This window comes from Musa acuminata, chromosome BXJ3-7 (genome assembly GCF_036884655.1).
Source record: "Musa acuminata AAA Group cultivar baxijiao chromosome BXJ3-7, Cavendish_Baxijiao_AAA, whole genome shotgun sequence".
NCBI lineage: Eukaryota > Viridiplantae > Streptophyta > Magnoliopsida > Zingiberales > Musaceae > Musa > Musa acuminata.
The window spans coordinates 808,250-825,373 of record NC_088355.1 but is presented as its reverse complement, the minus strand read 5'-3'; the positions used below and the strand labels follow the sequence as shown (position 1 = coordinate 825,373).

Below are 17,124 nucleotides of genomic sequence, written 5' to 3'. Positions count from 1 at the left end.
CCATAAAAGAATCATTGTAGTTTGGTGCTCAGAACATGTTACTGAGGCACCAGCAAGTTCAGAAATGGAAGAAGTGTTTGACTTTTCTCCCCAAAAAAATCATTTGTAGTTGTTAATTGACGTCAAGAAGCAGATTAATCAATGAAGATTTCTGTCCTTGACTACCCCAAGTTACTATAGGAAATTTCCTGCAGTGACCAGATGCAACTAAATAGCTGGTATTGGAGAAAAGTCTCTGAGCTTTTGGCCATCATCTTCCTCTCTATTTAGATGTTTTGTTCTGCAAACATCACAAATTCAACTTGTTGTTCTCTTTCATAAGTGATCACATACAAGTGAAGCATTTCCACACTGCTAACTTCATTTTGTGAACCATGAGAAGTCTTCTACTTTGCTTCTTGCATAAAGGTTCTTGACTTATTGGTGTCAATTGTATGATTGTTTCCGGCGATCTTATACCATGTTCATCAAGTAAAACAAACTTAACATCATCTATTTCAACCTTGAACATCCACCAGGCAGTAAGAATGTGAACCTGTCAGCATTCTCCAGCAGGAATGAGGGAAGATGCACTGCCGATGCTGATTTCGGTATTGAACCCATCTTCTTGATCAGCTCACGGAAGCTGTACTCCTCGGGCAACATGTCGAACAGGTCCTCGCCCCGGCAAATGATCTGCTGAATTCTCCGGCGATCCAAGAAGCTCGACCGCCGCACACGATCCGCATGGCTGTATGCCGTCATCTTGAACACGAACTCCTCGATCGTACGGAAGCAGAAGCTGCAATGCCACCCTGCGTCCGCCAGCATCAGGTCCGCCTGCCTCGAATGCCGGTATCCGGTCCCCTGGTTGTACAAGTGCGCCGTGGCTCGCCAGCTGCTGTAGTCCACAGGGAACTCGAAGGAGTACATGTAATGCCTCAGCTCCAGGTGCATCACCGGCGGCACGCCATCGCACCATCGCAGGAGTTTGACCGTCTCGGCGCTCGGGATCTCGTCAGCGTCGGCCATGATGACCACATCCCCCGGGGCGATCCCTGACCGCCGGAGAAGGGAGCTCAAGGCCACCCGCTGCTTGGCTTCGAGCTCAAAAGGATCTCTGCCCAGCGTGCCGCCGGAATTGCCTGAGAAAGCCCCGCGAACAATCTTGGAGCTCGCGAACTCGAACCGGCCGAGGTTGTCGACGAAGTAGAGTGGTTTGGCGATGCCTGTGAAGGTGACGTTCGACTCGAGGATGACAAACTTATGTACGTAAGGCAGGAGCTCGCGGTACCGAATCTCGAGTATGTCGAGCTCGTTGCTGAAGAGGATGGCGTCGAACACCCGGCGAGGGGAGGACCGGAGGCTCCAGCCATGGAGGCGGCAAAGGTGATCCATCGGCAAGCCCTGCGCGTGGTAGTGCCGGATGCGTGTGAACGGGCGCGGCGGGGTGTCCCATATGGGGCGGAGGACGTACGATATCTTCTGGCCATGGCAGAAGACGGCGACGACGAACGCTGGGAGGAGGAGGAGGAGGAGGAGGCCCAGGACGTGCTTGTGGTGGAGCTTCCTCTTGACCAAGGGGGGGGGTCTCCTGGCCATGGCAGGGGCTTATGAAGGTGTGCAGGCTGGTGCTGGCTGCAAACAACAGCACTGTGCATACTCATTCTGAGTCATTGGAAGACACAACAAGATCAATAAAACACACGTGAAGCAGCAGGTCAACTCTTATCTCCTGTGACAGGATTGGATCTCTTGATATTGTAGCATTCAGAGAGTATCAATCTCAGGTCAACCAGTTTGGAATTCTCGAGTAAAGAGTTGACATTTAAAGCCCAGAGAGAAACGAAACGCTTACCTCGAGAACAGAAGTTTTAGGAAGAACACTGGAATATTCCCTCCATTTTCTTTCTTATCCCCTGCTTCCTTCTTCGAAGAGATCACCATTGGAGGAGCAACACGAGTAGGCTCCTCTTTTTCTAATCGAAAGATGATAACTGATAATAATAATAATAAAGAGAAAGTCGACGGCACGGCTGGTTCCCTCGAAGTTATCGTGCCACCTGAAATTACGGAACAGGCCCTTGGTTGTTTATAATGGCATTCATATCCAATAGATCTCTGAAACGTGCATCTTTGTGATTTCATATTTTGCGTAGAGACAAAATGGTCCATTGATTTCACTAAACCATCAACTATCTTTTTTTTATTTATAGTCATCGTATTTTAAGAGTTGGACTTTTCATACCAATGTATAATTTTTTATTAAATACATATATTTAACTTGTTTATCGAAATACCTTATGATTTTGATATATATTTTTGGCCGGTCTTACCAAATACGTATACTTTTGGTTTTGGGCCCACGTTCTTAAGATGCGTTTCCCAACCTGATTAACTTCTTTGAGATTGCCGCTGGCCCTGCATCGCACGGACGATAGACACCCTGCGCTGGTAGAAGAAGTCCCAAGATGTCTATTCCTCGCGCTTGCGGTCGAGTCGGTGCGCACGCTCGCCCCAACAAGTCCGAAGAGCGAACGCACCCGCTGCCATCGCCGCCACCGCCGACGCCGTAGGCGAATCCTGGGAGAGCACGGATGACCTTCGGCGGGATTTCGTCTGCGTGAACTGCGGCCGGGAGACGCCCTCTCTCTTCGTTCAGTCTCGCCTGGCAACATCCGTTCGATGAAATGCGTAGACGAGACATTACAGTATCTTCTCGCCGTACTCCGTGAAATTGTCCGTCTGACGCCTGGATTTCTTTCTTTCTTCTTTCTCCCTGGAGCACTGCAAGGTAGGCTGCTGCTTTCCTCCCACATTGATAAGTTATCCCTAGTAGAAACAAATACATATGAGCTAATTATGGGTTCAGAAACTCTCGGCGGCATGAACATGTAGCAATCAGTCTGCTTGAACTATTCCATCTGCAGAATTTTAACGCACCAATAACTCCGTATTCTAGATAACTCTCGGTCTAGCTCATTTGAGTCTTGGGCATCATTAAAGGTGTCGTCATTATGATCCTAACAATGCCCCAACAGCATGCTTTATCATACCCGCTGATGCTAACCATGAGAATTTTTTAGCCTATTTTGCTTCGAGCGTACTTCAGTTTTCTGTAATGGTACTGTTGCGACGTAGTCAATAATGGAGACATATTCATGTAGATAATTCTGATCGATCTGATACTGCACAAGAGGAAGGCCTACTGGTATTTGCTATATAACATGCTTAACTTTGGTCATATTACTCAAAGGTGCAAACCTTGTTGACCTCTCCTTTGGAATTTTATCGTACCAAATCCTGAATTACACTTTTTCGCAGTTGTCTGTATGATGCACTTATCTACTTTTTCCGTGCAATGTCTAATGCAGTTTTTTTAATGCGTTTTAGTAGGAGCATAATACCATCTGAAGTTCTTGCAATCTAGTCTTGCATGTAATCTTTGATCAACCTATTGCACTAACTTGATACATGAATTCTTCTTAACAAAACTTGATGTGTAAGCTGGCTGTTTATAGCATTGATGAGTTCAGCTAACAGGGACTTACTGTTACTTGACGACTGAAAGATCTGTTTGCTTGATGTGCTTGTTTGCTGTAATTGCTTGCATAAACTTCTTTCGACCTACTCTTGTTTCTTCAAATAAAAATAATTCAATGACCTCACAATACAAAATTCTTCTGGAGTTCCAGCCTTCAAAGTCACACCACATTTAGTTAATTCTTGCTTCAGATGGATGCTCCTGAGGTATTACTACATGATTCTGTATAATAAGCAGACTAAATGGAGTCATTCATGGTATCATATCTCTATCGTATTCTATTTAGCACACCAACTGTCCATTCTACTATTTTTATTTAGTATCTGCAGGATAATAAGGCAAATCCATTGTCTCACACTGTTGATTTTGTACAGGCACTATTACATTGGCTTCAACATCTTTAACCAGCAACTATTATGCCTTTTGTTTCTGCTCAGTTTTCAGAGAGCTGTTGTAGATTTTTACTCCCTACTGGATTGGAAAAGAGAAGAAACATATGTTACTGATTGGCCCAGCTTTCTTTTGGAAGCAAGATTCAGATAATAGTTTTTTTTATATGCTGTTTTGTTGTCAAGATTCAGATAAAGTGATGCATGATATGTTGGTTTATGCATCTCATGACTGCCAAACTGTATTGGAATTTAAATGTTTTCATTATTTGAGTTTGTCGAATTATTTGTTATGTTCGATGTTGAGATATGTTTGTTTGTGTGTGCTAGTGTTGAAATGAGTAGATAACCTGGAGAAGACAGTAATAATGGATGTATCTGTAGAAAAGCTTACATAAAGGTAGGAAGAATACTTGAAGATGAATTGTATTCTTTAATTCTCTACATTCATACAAAAGAAGTAATACCTTTTTGGATACCAAGCAACCTAAAAACTGTGTTGGAGAGAACGAGTCATGTTGAGTTTATGATTGTTGGATTTAGACAAGATAAACTATGCTTATTATCAAATTGGGTTAGAATGATCATTTGTTGAGTTGGATACATCTTTAAGTCAACCATCTAACCTTGATTTTTTTTATTGAAAACACTTCAATTACTGCCCTTGAAGGCAGCAATAAATTCTATAATTTTTTTTTATTTTTAGAAGTTATATGTGATATTTTCATGTTTTGGAATTCTTTTTTATATGTTAGTGAGTAATATTTATCTGGATGAGGACATTGCTCTCAAGATGGACTGAAGTTTGTAATATATATGTGATCGGGTCGGATCTTTTGCTCTCGGGCCGACCCGCTTCGGTTCGTGGCACGAACCCCGCCATCCCTCACGGTCGTTTGAACTCTGAGCAGGAATCGATCATCCCGTGTATTATCCTAGGCAGCAATCAGGAATTGATGCTTTTTCATTGGTGACTCACTAGGCCCACGCTGTTGGATCCCGATTCAATCTAATGGGAATCCATGTTTTCTCGTTTGGTGCCTGACCAAGACAGTGAGCTCGGTCTCTTCGTCTTCCCAAATATCTGTTCGTCTTCCCAATCACAAAAATCTGTTCGTCTTCCCAAAACCCCTTGGAGGGGTTCTAATGCGCCCGTCTCCTCTCTCCCTATGGAACCCAATTCTTCTTTTAGGGCGTCGCATTCCGATTCGTCCTCATTTTATCGAGGCTTTTGATCCACAGAAGATGAACTTCTTGTTCCGCAGGTCCTCGTCGATCTCCGCCTCGGCGTCGAGACGAACCCCGGCCGCTCTGGTCTCATCGGAGTCGCCCCTCCTTATCCCGACCCACTCGGTAGCTCCCTTTTCCTGCGTCGCTGGTGGTTGTCTTTCGTTCTTTAGGCCTTTCCCGGCCGAAAAGATCGGATTTCGCAGTGCCCGATGCAGGGAATTCCATTTCTTGGCCTTGCCGTTGAGGTTTAGGGCCACGGATGTCACCCGTGCGGACTACGCCTTCGACAACTATGAGGAAGATAAAGACAGCTCGAAAAGAGGGAGCGATGAATTAGAGATTGCCAAGCTGGGGATTTCGCAGGATATCGTAACTCAACTTGCCAACAGAGGGATCACGAAGCTTTTTCCTATGCAGGTATTGAGGTGTCTTTGTAGACCTAGGTTGGGGACAAAAGTATACGATCAGGTTTCTTTCCCTCTTATTTTCTGTTGTTGAGTTGCATGTATAGGTCAGTGAGTGGTATTTGAGATATTAAGTGGTCTACTCATGCTTATGTAATAGCATTGCAATACGATCTTTTAGAGGAAGTAATTGTCTTGGAGTTTGGATTTATGTTTCTAAAGACGAAAGCTTTAGTATAAAAGTGAAGTAATGGTTGCTTCTCATATGTGTATACCTTCTATTAAGGATGATGGTGCAAATGGAAGCGATTAGGATTCTCTCACTTCTCTTTCCATTTAATTAGGTGTTCAATCTCTTCTGTCACAAAAGGCTGGATCTTGTATCCAGCAACCATATTGGAGATACTGAAACCAAAAAACTTCTCCTGTACACTGCTGATTTGTTTGGAACTGTGGCAGAATGAATGGTGGTAAATATCTTGCTTTGAAACAAGTATCATGTCAAACAGGATTGTGAAACCAACATGGGTTTCTGGATTTTGTGCCTAAGAAACTTGAGAATGGCTAGACAATATGGTTCGGCATAATACACCATCGTAGGTAGTGCAACTGTGCACTGTGAAGGCGCTATTGCACGACACAAAATAACAATATTGTTGGTTATTAGTTAGATTATTCTGGCATTCATCACATGATTCTATCATTTATGATATGCTAATGTTATATGACTTTCATCACCATAACACCATAAAATTTATCTGACATGTTGGTGGTTGACTTTAGAACTGCTGCTTTTGCCTTTTTATATAGAGAGCTGTTCTTGAACCTGCAATGCGAGGACATGACATGATTGGTCGTGCAAAGACGAGCACCGGGAAAACTCTTGCTTTTGGAATTCCTATAATGGATAATATTATTCGTTTTCAGGCCAAGAATGGGTTAGTTTATTGTTCAAGACATGGATAGCCTTCTTGATAAATATGTATCTTACTCTTGCGATTAATATTACAGATGTCAATTTTTTTCTCCACTTAATTTCTAATTGATATGGCTATTCATATTTGTAGCTGTGGTAGAAACCCGTTGGCTATGGTATTGGTACCAATTAGAGAGCTTGCTCGACAAGTTGAGAAGGGTTTAGAGAATCTTCCAGGTTGTACACAATTTGTGTCTATGGAGGCTCTCCAATTAACCAACAGATGAGAGCTCTTACTTATGGTGTCGATGTTGTAGTTGGCACTCCTGGACGAATTTTTAATTTGCTGAATAGAGGTGTTTTGAATTTGTCAGATGTTCAATTTGTTGTCCTTGACGAAACTGATCAGATGCTTAATGTTGGATTTGCCGAAGATGTTGAGAGAATTTTGGAAAAGATGCCCCAAAAGCATCAAACTATGATGTTCTCTGCTACTATGCCAACTTGGATTCGGAAACTTACACAGAGATTCCTAAAAGATCCAATTAACATTGACCTTGTGAGTATGAAAGTTCCACTCAGGTCCTGATAACTTCTGGTAGTGACTTGCTCTTGTTTTGTTTTTTGGGATAACAATGTTAGCTGCTCTAGGTCTAACATGAATAGATGTATCTAGATTGTTGTATCTTTTCTCTTGTACATTTTTCTATAATACATGCTACATTTATGCATTTATTTTTGTGTGACATTATTAACCCTCAATTTCTTTGTAAGTACTGTATAATCACCTTTTTTAACTTGTTCAGTGTGTTTAAAAGATACTATCATTGTCTCCTTTTTTTTCTATTGGGGTTAAATATTACCAGATGGTCTGAGAATGACTTCCAAATGCCAATCCAACAATTTAAAATGTCTCAGAAATACAATATTCCAGAACTTGTCATAAAAAATGGAGATGAAAATTAATACAATACAAGAACCTAAAGCTACATATGAGGTTTTATGGAGAAAATAGGAATTGTGTATTATTGTTATATTGTTATGCTGCTTTTTTGCATTGCCTGTTGTTGCACATTACCATGTTGCTAGTAGCTTTCCATTTCTTATTCTCTTTGATCAACCTGCACAGATTTCAACAGATCTTATATTCCTATTTCTAGTTTCTTTGGTGTCAACTGCATAGTCATATTGTGCTAAAGTTCAAGTTAATATTCAACATAAAATGCACCCTGCTTTATTGTTATTTATAAATGTATTTACTCTAATTGAGTTGGGATTTGAATAAAGCGTTAGAAGTTAACTTGGTATAAGTCTGCATTTTTGTGTAGATCCCTGTAACAATTATTGGTTCATGTCAAACTTTACTTTTTTTAATTTAATACTAGCACTTGTCAGAATCTTTTCTATTTAGGACATTTCAGAAATATGTCTTATTTGATATTTACTGCTATATTTCATTAAGTCATGCATCTTTTACCAAAACATTTGAATTTGTTTTTTTGGAAATGCTTATATACTTTTCTTTAGTTAAGTGTTTTTTTTTTGTTTTTAAGGAGAACTTTTTTCTGCTTAGAACCTTGTGCATTAGAAAGATCAACATTATCATATCATGTTGAATAATTGTGTAAAGATACTCTTGGACCTGCTGTCACATATTTATTGTATTGTGACATATTTTGTATGTTATTGCTAATATTAATTGCATTTGGCTCGGAGGATTCATTCAGGATGATTTTTCTGTAGGTTGGTGAGTCTGACCTGAAGTTGACAGAAGGGATAACTTTGTACTCTATTGTTTCAGATAATTATGCAAAGCCATCAATTCTTGGGCCACTGATAAAAGTAAGTGGTTAACAACCACATCCACTTAGCTTCCTTCTCAAATTGGGAATCACACAGCCTATTGGATCTTTCGAATTTCGGTTTTTTGAGATACATTTTTTTTAATTTCGTTGCAGGAACATGCTAAAGGAGGTAAATGCATTGTATTTACTCAAATAAAACGTGATGCGGATAGGTTGGCTTATGCTGTGGGTCAGAGGTTTGGATGTGAGGTTCTTCATGGAGACATCTCACAGAGTCAGAGGAAAAGGACACTAGTGGGGTTTCGGGATGGCTGCTTTAATATTTTGATAGCTACTGATATTGCAGCTCGTGGTTTAGATATACCTAATGTTGATCTGGTGAGCATATTTTTTCTTATTGATTTGCTATTTTAGTGACATTTATCCTCGCATGTATGAGCAGGGCTCTAGTCCACAGTGGATCCATATGTTTGACATGTGCAGCCAAACTTCACTGACTTAAATAGTTAGTCTAGATCAGGGGTCTGCCGTACTAAACCGTACCGCCCGGTACGGGCGGTACGTACCGGTCCGACAGGTTATCGGTACGCGGACCGTCTGTTACCGGTCCGAGTGCACTATAGCACTGTAGCAGTACTACAGTACTCGGTACACCTGGACGTACCGCTCGGTATAACGTACCGTACCAGTACCGAGCCCAAGTCGAAATACCGGTACGGTACGGTATTGCGAACCTTGGTCTAGATAACTGTTGGTGTATGTTTATGCTGTGATTTTTTTGCTAGATATCTCCTATTACCTTTTTCAGTGTTTTAGTTCTTTTCTTTTTTTGTCAATAATAAGTCATGATTGACTCTCATATCAGAATTTGTTCTTTTACTAATTTTTTGGCCAGGTGATACATTATGAGTTACCAAACACATCTGAGTTATTTGTTCATAGATCTGGTCGAACAGGCCAAGCTGGCAAGAAAGGAATTGCAATTCTTATACACTCGTATGAGCAAAATCGACTTGTTAGAGGCATTGAACAAGATATTGGTTGCAGGTTTATTGAGGCAAGTTATTCCTTTTATGATCTCAAACTATGTGTACTATTGGACCAACTAACACAATGTGTTATTTACTTTCACTTATTTTAGCTTATGCAAAAAGGTGGTATTGGGTGTTTATTCTTTGTGTTCTTCTGGTCAGAGCTTAGAGGTATCATTGTAACTTTGGGCTTCTGTCAAAGAGTGGTTGCATGCCTTAACATGCCTACATATTTGTTAATTCCTGCAGAAATTTGAAGTATTATCTTCATCATTCTTGAAAGAGCATGATTACCATTCAAGTAAAAATTGCACGTTACTCTAAAAAACAAGTCTTTCACATATATTCTACAAAATGCTTATGGTCTACTCATAATGACTGTGTTTGGTTAGATTCCATCATTAAATTGAATGGATTCAATTTATGTAGCTTGAAAGGACCCTTAAGCCACCTCTATATGATTTTTGTTTTTTAGCTCTGTCATGCAGATTTTACATTATAATTACTGTGATGGATATTTTGATCTTTCAATTGTCATTTGCAACCTGAGCAGACTCGATCCATGTAGGTGCAACACTAGCTACTGTTTGTTGCATTTTTGGTAAAAATAGGGGCATCTTCGGGTTTTTGGTTATATAGGATATTGTGGTTCGTTTCAGAGCTAGGATATTTTAGATTCTTTGATGATTATAAAAAAAAAGGAAAAAACAATGGAGGTTAGAATTGGTCATTCAAAAACAAGAACAGTAAGCAGATTGTAATCAGCTGAATCAAATGGTATGAATTGAAGGATTTTTGGTTTTAGTTAAAAAATAGAAATTGAAGGAAAAAAAAAAAGGGGAGTATTACAAGAAAAAGAGAAAAGAATGACAATCTCCACAATATTCTAAACTGATGAAATTACACAGTTTCTTTTTGCTAAACAACATAACAACTGTAGTTTTATCTCTAATATTTAATTTCAAATTTCAATAGAAACATAACTTCTTGTTTTTTTCCCAGAATACAAATTCACTATCTTTACACTATAACTGTCCTTTGTTCTAATCATCACTATCTCCTTATTCTGTTATAAATCATTAATTATTTTATGTATCAAATTCATTGGAAGAAAATAAAGGTTTGCAGAAGTTAGAAAGAATAACTACAATATTTCTAAAGATTAGGAAAGGCATTGTTTTTAATGATTCTAAAGAGTTGAATAATAAAATTTCTCATATGCGGTTGCGAACTATAGACCTTGTAGGTTAAAAAAATTTAAATTACCATGCTATTTGAGAAACTCTGCTGTTTTGTTTTGTTTCTTTTACTTCTTTTCATCTTCTCGAGGATTTCAACTTCTTAGCTTTCAATGATTCCACCTTTTAGCAACACAGTGCCCACCATTGGATCAGTCTTACATCCCTTTCTTCTCGTGGGATTGAGTGAGCCCCCATCCCACCTCTTTTTCTCCTGTTACTCACCTCTGTTCCTTTACTTTTTCTCATTTTGCTCATCTCTTTCTGTAAGTATTCTTGCTTACTATAATTTATGCCAAACAGATATGACGAGTAATAACTTCCGGATGAGTTTTATCACGGCCCTCATTTTTCGTTCATTTCTGTTTTCCTTTTGTCAGTCCTTTACTACTTGCTGGCTTCTGAATGACTACCAGCTGATGTATGGTCTTCATTTTTAAGCTTCCGAGGATTACAGTTGAGGATGGAGGAGAGGACATGATTGGAGGTCGTTTTGATTCATATGGAAGTGGCCGAATGGGTGGTTCAGGTTTTGCTCCTGGTGGAAGTTATGGCTGTTCTCGTGGTTTCGGTGGTTCCGGCAGCTTTGGAGTTTCCCCGAGCCGCACAGGTGGTGGTTCACGTAATTTTGGTTCCTATGGTGGGCAACCCTCAGGGCCATCAGGTGGGTTCGGTGGTTCCAGTTTTGGACACTCGGGTGCTTTTGTAGACTCTGTTTCACGTCGTCCTGGCAACTTTGGTGATTCTGACCCCGGGCATTTCGGTAGTAGCTTTGGCGAGTCTGACTCAGGAGTATTTGCTGGTTTTGCCAACTCTGGTCCTGGTCGTTCTACCAGGTTCCACAACTCCAGCCTGAACTGCTCAGGTGACTATTGTGGATCTAATGGAAGCAGCTTTGGTGGAGGTCCTAGCAAGGATACTGATGAATGTTGGCTGGCCGACAAGATCGTTTAGGGGTTCATCTGAGACTAGTAGTCTAGTTTTCTTTTTGTCCACAAGAACTAGTTCATATTTAGATGTTGGTACCAGAGGCATTGTCTCTTGGGGAGTTATTGCTAACACTGCACCTGCAGAGGCAAACCAGCATCCACCTCATGTCAGCCAGGATCCTTGAACACCTAGAATCAACTTCATCAGGTTCAATCTTGTTTTCCAATCATTTTTCTTTTCCACTTTAACCCGATAGGTGGCCTTAGAGAGATGCAGCAGTGATGTTGCTGTTGCATTGGTGTGTTGTTGGAAATTTATTTGCCTTTGGATGGAACAACTGGCCAGTTCATTACACGTTACTCCGAAGAACTATTCATCTAGACTTCCGCGACAGATAAAATAAGGTAAATATAATTTAGATTTTCGATTTCAACATCAAATTCGTTTGAAATATTGCCAGTATCCGGAGTTCAGATATAATTAATGTAGTGGATTTTACATCTATACGCTTGCAAAGTTTTGATATATCGTATTTTTCATTACGACCTTTATCATATGTAGTGATGTATGATGTACAATATTTAATCTAATCTCATCGCAAGTTTTGACAAATAGTCAGGTTACAAAATATGATACGCATATATATGCAAATAGTTGTGTGTATATATATATATATATATATATAACGGCGCCCGGAGATGCCTCACTGTGGGTCCCATGGTGGGTTAGAAAGAAAAGAATACTAAGACAACGAAGGCACTGCTATATTTAAAGCATATATTGTATTATATTTCTTTGGGACGCCGACGGCAACGGCTAGCTCGTTTGCCCGTTGCGCTGGAACGTGCGATCTGCTCAAGCCTCGAGCGAGTGTAAGCGGAGCGACTGAGAAGGGCCGCTCCACCCTCGCGATCTCCCACTCCCCATCTGAGGTTTCTAGCCTTCTCCCCGCTGATTTCTCCTCTCCGAGCCCTCGTTCTCTTTGCTCGGCTAAAGCGACTAGCGAGGACCAACCATGAACATCTTCAAGAAGAAGACCTCCGCCAAAGGTGATGCATCTCAGCTTGCTCGGATGGACTTGCTAAAATTTCCCTCTTTATCTCTTATCTTCGAACGCTACGTTGCTTTACGGGCTTTCCTTTCTTTTTCCCCTCCAATGGAAGAAAGAATCGGGGTTTTCGGATTTGTAATTCGACTTGGTTTTCGTTTTTTGGGTTTAGCAGGTAGGGTTTTGCATTTTCTCTTGCTTGCTTCGATCTTGAAGGTTACTTCGAGGTGAATTTGATGTCATGCTCGTTTCTCACCTCCGCAGATTCTCTTAGGACCAGCAAAAGGGAAATGACGGTCGCCACAAGAGGTAAGAAGTCTCGTCTAGACTTTTGCTCTGGAGATGAGTGTGTTTCTGTGTTTTTCAGCTTATGATGGAAAGGTCGAACTTGCTCTGTAAGCATTAATATGTTCTTGAAACTTTGACTTTGCTCTGTTCCACTGACTGGCCTCAACTAAAGTCGGAAATGAAGTGCCAACGACTAATTAGAGACCCGACGTGATTTGCTATTATTATTATTTTCATATTATTATTTTCTTGGCTTCAGGTGTGGAAAGGGAGATCGGTTCCCTGAAGTTAGAGGTTTGTTAATGCAAACTGTTAAACTTGAATAATTTTCTACGAATTTTCTGGCTATTTATTCTTACTCAAAAGACAATCATTGCAGGAGAAAAAACTGGTTGCAGAGATCAAGAAGACTGCACAAACTGGGAATGAGGCAATCTTCGCCACTTAATTTACATTAATTTTCTTATCTAATCCAACTTGATCATTGCTGTTTATATCATTTGTGCTTGCCAGTACATTCTTTGTTTCAGAAGTATTCTCGGTTTTATTAGGCACACACTTCATTTGTCATGCTTCTGTAATCCAATATCACAAAATAGCTTCATTCTATTATTCATTTTTGTATTAGATTCTGAATTGAGGAATATTAATGACTTATTTGGTTGTTTATGCCTTTTGCAGGCTGCCACTCGGATCCTTGCTCGTCAGCTTGTTCGTCTGAGACAACAAATTACTAACTTGCAGGGAACTCGTGCACAAATTAGAGGCATAGCAACTCATACGCAGGTCAGCAGTTTGACTTCTAGATTTGGTCATGAAACCACCATTCTCTTCAATGATATGTCAACAATATGTGGAAAAAAATTGAACCATTCATGCTTTCTAGGCAATGTATGCAAGTACTTCAATTTCCACAGGAATGAAAGGTGCAAGCAAGGCAATGGCAGCAATGAACAAGGTAAATCAGAAACATAAATTTTAATGATCTGACATGCATATCTTCTTAGAATAACTGGAACGTAGCAATGATTTTCTTACATGTTGAGATGTATCATGCTACCAGCAAATGGAACCGGCCAAGCAGGCAAAAGTGATGACAGAGTTCCAGAAGCAGTCAGCACAGATGGACATGACGGTAACAGATGCAAAATATTTAACAGATTTTCACAATTTTTCTAAATCCTACTCTTATCTTTAATACAAGCTTTGTGTTATCAAGAAATTGCATTGTCTTGCAGTAACTAAGCAGATTTTTTATTTATGGCCATCTCTCTATCCGCCCTTCTGCTGCTTATTCATAGAAGATGTCATTTTCATTTCCGAACACTAATCATCTAGGATTTATACGTGCCTTGTACTTGATCAAATTATGAGAACTGATCATTTTCTCCATTGTTAGGGCTTCTAGTTTAAAACATCATTTTTTTTTCATTTCACTTGATATTTTTTCACAAATTCTTTGCCTCAAAACAAGAAAGGAACTGAAACTATATTGCATAAAACCTTCTTCCAGAAACATTATCAATATGTGTCATAATGCCAAACTTGCCATATGCTTCTCTTGCCTCCCATGCAAGCCTTGTGTTACCAAACACTAACCTTTGTTACCATTTGGTATTGGATCATTGATGATGTTTGCTTTTTCGTTTATAGAAATTCTTCTCAAAGAGTACCTTGTAGAAGTTACTCTTAGAAAGCATTTTTCACAATTTTCACATTTGTAAAGTTCATCCTTTTAAGCATGGGCTTTGCATGCTTCCTGATATGGATTACAATTTTAAAGCATAAGCAATCTTTGTAACTTAAAGAATTTACTTATAGACTTCTGCTTAGCTGTAAAACACTTTCACATCAAGTAGCCTCCGGAAACACTATTTATAAATCACTGATAGATCCCAAAATACTCGAGCAACGTCAAACTTGCTTTTACTTGTGTAGTCTAAAGCACACAGTACACTTGTTTACTATTGCTTAGTGACCAGAGGTTATGGGTAAGGCCTCCTCTTATTAGTGGTTAGAACAAAATTGGGCTCCCAGGTACTTATGTTGGTGAGGATTCTCATCAACCATTTGATGCTTAAGTCTGATGGAGAATGATGAGTAGCAGCTCATTTTTCAACGCATTGTTTTTTGCAAAGAATTTTGGTGCAGAGTATTTCAATGAATGAAGAGCTGCTGTTGGGTCCCAACTTTATGGTGACAAATATATGGATCTTTTCTCACAGTTGAGCTCTACTGAGGTCACTATCACTAATCAAACTTAAGAGCCATAAAAATAATCTTTGATTGTTTTTAGTAAACTTTTTCTTTGGTACATATACACAATTTCTCTTGCCCGGATAATTATTGAAATCTCTTGTGTGTTTAAACATGCCATAAACATGCACTTATGAAACATATTCATCTATTTGTGAAGATTGAGATGATGTCTGAGGCTATAGATGAAACTTTGGATAAAGATGAGGCAGAAGAGGAAACAGAAGAGCTCACTAACCAGGTAAGCTGATTTTTTTTTTTTTTTGCATTATAGCATCATATTTAGGAATGGCAGTGAACCTATTCTTGCAACGAGGAAAAGTAGTTACCTTTTGTTTCCAGTTTCAGTTGTAGTTTCACTATGAAGTTCTAATCTTAATTATGTTGATGATCTCATGTAGGTGCTCGATGAAATTGGTGTTGATGTTGCTTCACAGGTAACTCTTCTGCTTGTCTATATGGTGCATTGGGGTAATCCTTTTCATTGTTATACAAAATTCGACACTGATAGGGTATTCTATCTTCTACCTTCTTGCAGTTATCTTCAGCACCTAAAGGTCGGATTGCAGTCAATAACAAGAAAGTTGACACAGCCTCAAGGTACGAAAGATTGTCTAACTAGCCAATAAACACTGGACAATTATGATCAGGCCATGAATATTTTTATAGTTATTTTTTTAAAGAACTGGTATCACATTAGTCTTTTTCCTTCATTTTAGTTCCTTTCCTTAAAGGCATTCTAGTTCATGCTTTTGACATTTTACTGATCCCATGTGCAATGTTGTTCTAGCAGTAATTACTTTGAGCATCAGATATGTCTTGTGGAATCAAGTTGTAGTAGTCATTCTTCATACTCGGTATAAACACGGGCTACCTCCATTACATATTCAAACGTGCTTTTTTGGAGTCCCTCTAAATCTTTCCATGTGTGTACTTGTTATCATCGATAAAGGTATTCTCTAGTAAAAGATGTGCAAAACTAGTTTGCTAGAGGGCTTCTTGTTATCCTTCATAGTTCTCCTTCCCATATCCTGTATTCTGATGATTATCAACTGGCTTGCAGAAATGTAGCTCCAGAGAAACCTGCAGTTGATGACCTAGAGAAGAGGTTGGCATCCCTGCGACGCATCTGAACGGCTAAATCTCTTCCGATGGTTTTGTATGTAAAGATCATTTGCTCGGACAGACATGTTGTCGATAGAGAATTAGTCATATCTATTGTTTTAGGCATACCCTATAGTTCTTATGCAACTACATGTACACTTTGGAGCTAAGGACAATGTTGAAACCTGTTGGTGATTCAGAGCTGCTGCTTCTCTGTTCTTGTGAATTTGTTAAATCAAAAGAAATAGTGCTCTGTCGATCATATAAACCCAGTGTGTGTATATATAAATCCGAAAAAAATCCATATATACCCTGGATAGAGAATTACTGATCTATCTTAGCAGTGGTACATATTTGCTCATAGGTGATATATCTTAGCATCTATAATTATGTATTTAGGTGATATAGGATATACATATGAGCATCTATATGTGCTTAGGGATACATATATTATATAATTTGTATTATAAAAACCCCACATTTAGTCCACTTACACCTAATACTATCTTTATGAGGTATGCATACAAAAAAAAAATCTATATATAATATTTAATTTCCCATTCTCTTCAAATCTTCAACCTCCAATTTCTAGTTGGATGATTCCTCTCCAAAAAAACTCTTTTTTTTTTTTAATTAGGCACCATTGTTTCCCTTTTTCTTAGATAGTATCACCTATTTGCTATAATTTTATAAATATAATTTTTTTTTCTTTTTTACTCGTTGCCTCGACTATCTTAGGCATGTTGGTGTCACCCACCTGTCGCCTTTGCCTTATTGATATTGCTTGCTTGTTGCCTCCCTTGCTCTCATAGTGAGGCCCTATGCCTCTATATAATGTCTTTCCTACCCATCACACCCACCGCCTTCGCCCCTTGCTCCTACCATGGGATCTTATCGTTATTATGTAATGTCTTCCCCACTTATCGTGCCCATAACCTCCATTCATTCTATGCCTATGACAC

At 39.4% G+C, this 17,124-nt stretch overlaps 3 protein-coding genes and 1 pseudogene across 4 annotated transcripts; 3 read left to right on the top strand and 1 right to left on the bottom strand.

The window, feature by feature from the left end:
• Positions 1 to 24: 24 nt before the first annotated feature.
• On the bottom strand, positions 25 to 1,783 carry LOC103990965 (uncharacterized). The gene is made up of 2 exons (XM_065160765.1): positions 1,688 to 1,783; positions 25 to 1,617 (listed from the first exon to the last, which is right to left on the bottom strand). Exon 2 carries the CDS (start codon positions 1,579 to 1,581, stop codon positions 493 to 495), a length of 1,089 nt encoding a protein of 362 aa, XP_065016837.1. The 5' UTR covers positions 1,582 to 1,617; positions 1,688 to 1,783; the 3' UTR covers positions 25 to 492.
• Positions 1,784 to 4,517: 2,734 nt separating this feature from the next.
• LOC135643604 (DEAD-box ATP-dependent RNA helicase 53-like) lies at positions 4,518 to 13,097 on the top strand (annotated as a pseudogene).
• On the top strand, positions 10,960 to 11,490 carry LOC135643712 (DEAD-box ATP-dependent RNA helicase 9-like). The gene has a single exon (XM_065161033.1). It carries the CDS (start codon positions 10,960 to 10,962, stop codon positions 11,488 to 11,490), a length of 531 nt encoding a protein of 176 aa, XP_065017105.1.
• On the top strand, positions 12,376 to 16,400 carry LOC135643605 (vacuolar protein sorting-associated protein 2 homolog 2-like). 2 transcript variants are annotated; one of them, XR_010498316.1, is made up of 12 exons: positions 12,376 to 12,515; positions 12,779 to 12,823; positions 13,062 to 13,096; positions 13,182 to 13,232; positions 13,484 to 13,588; positions 13,689 to 13,760; positions 13,866 to 13,937; positions 15,219 to 15,299; positions 15,460 to 15,495; positions 15,597 to 15,658; positions 15,852 to 16,010; positions 16,122 to 16,400. XR_010498316.1 is itself a non-coding variant. In XM_065160766.1 (11 exons), exons 1-11 carry the CDS (start codon positions 12,482 to 12,484, stop codon positions 16,189 to 16,191), a joined length of 663 nt encoding a protein of 220 aa, XP_065016838.1. In that variant the 5' UTR covers positions 12,376 to 12,481; the 3' UTR covers positions 16,192 to 16,394. The 2 variants fall into 2 exon arrangements, 1 of the variants encoding a protein (XP_065016838.1); XM_065160766.1 differs by lacking the exon at positions 15,852 to 16,010 and having other exon boundaries at positions 16,122 to 16,394.
• Positions 16,401 to 17,124: the final 724 nt, after the last annotated feature.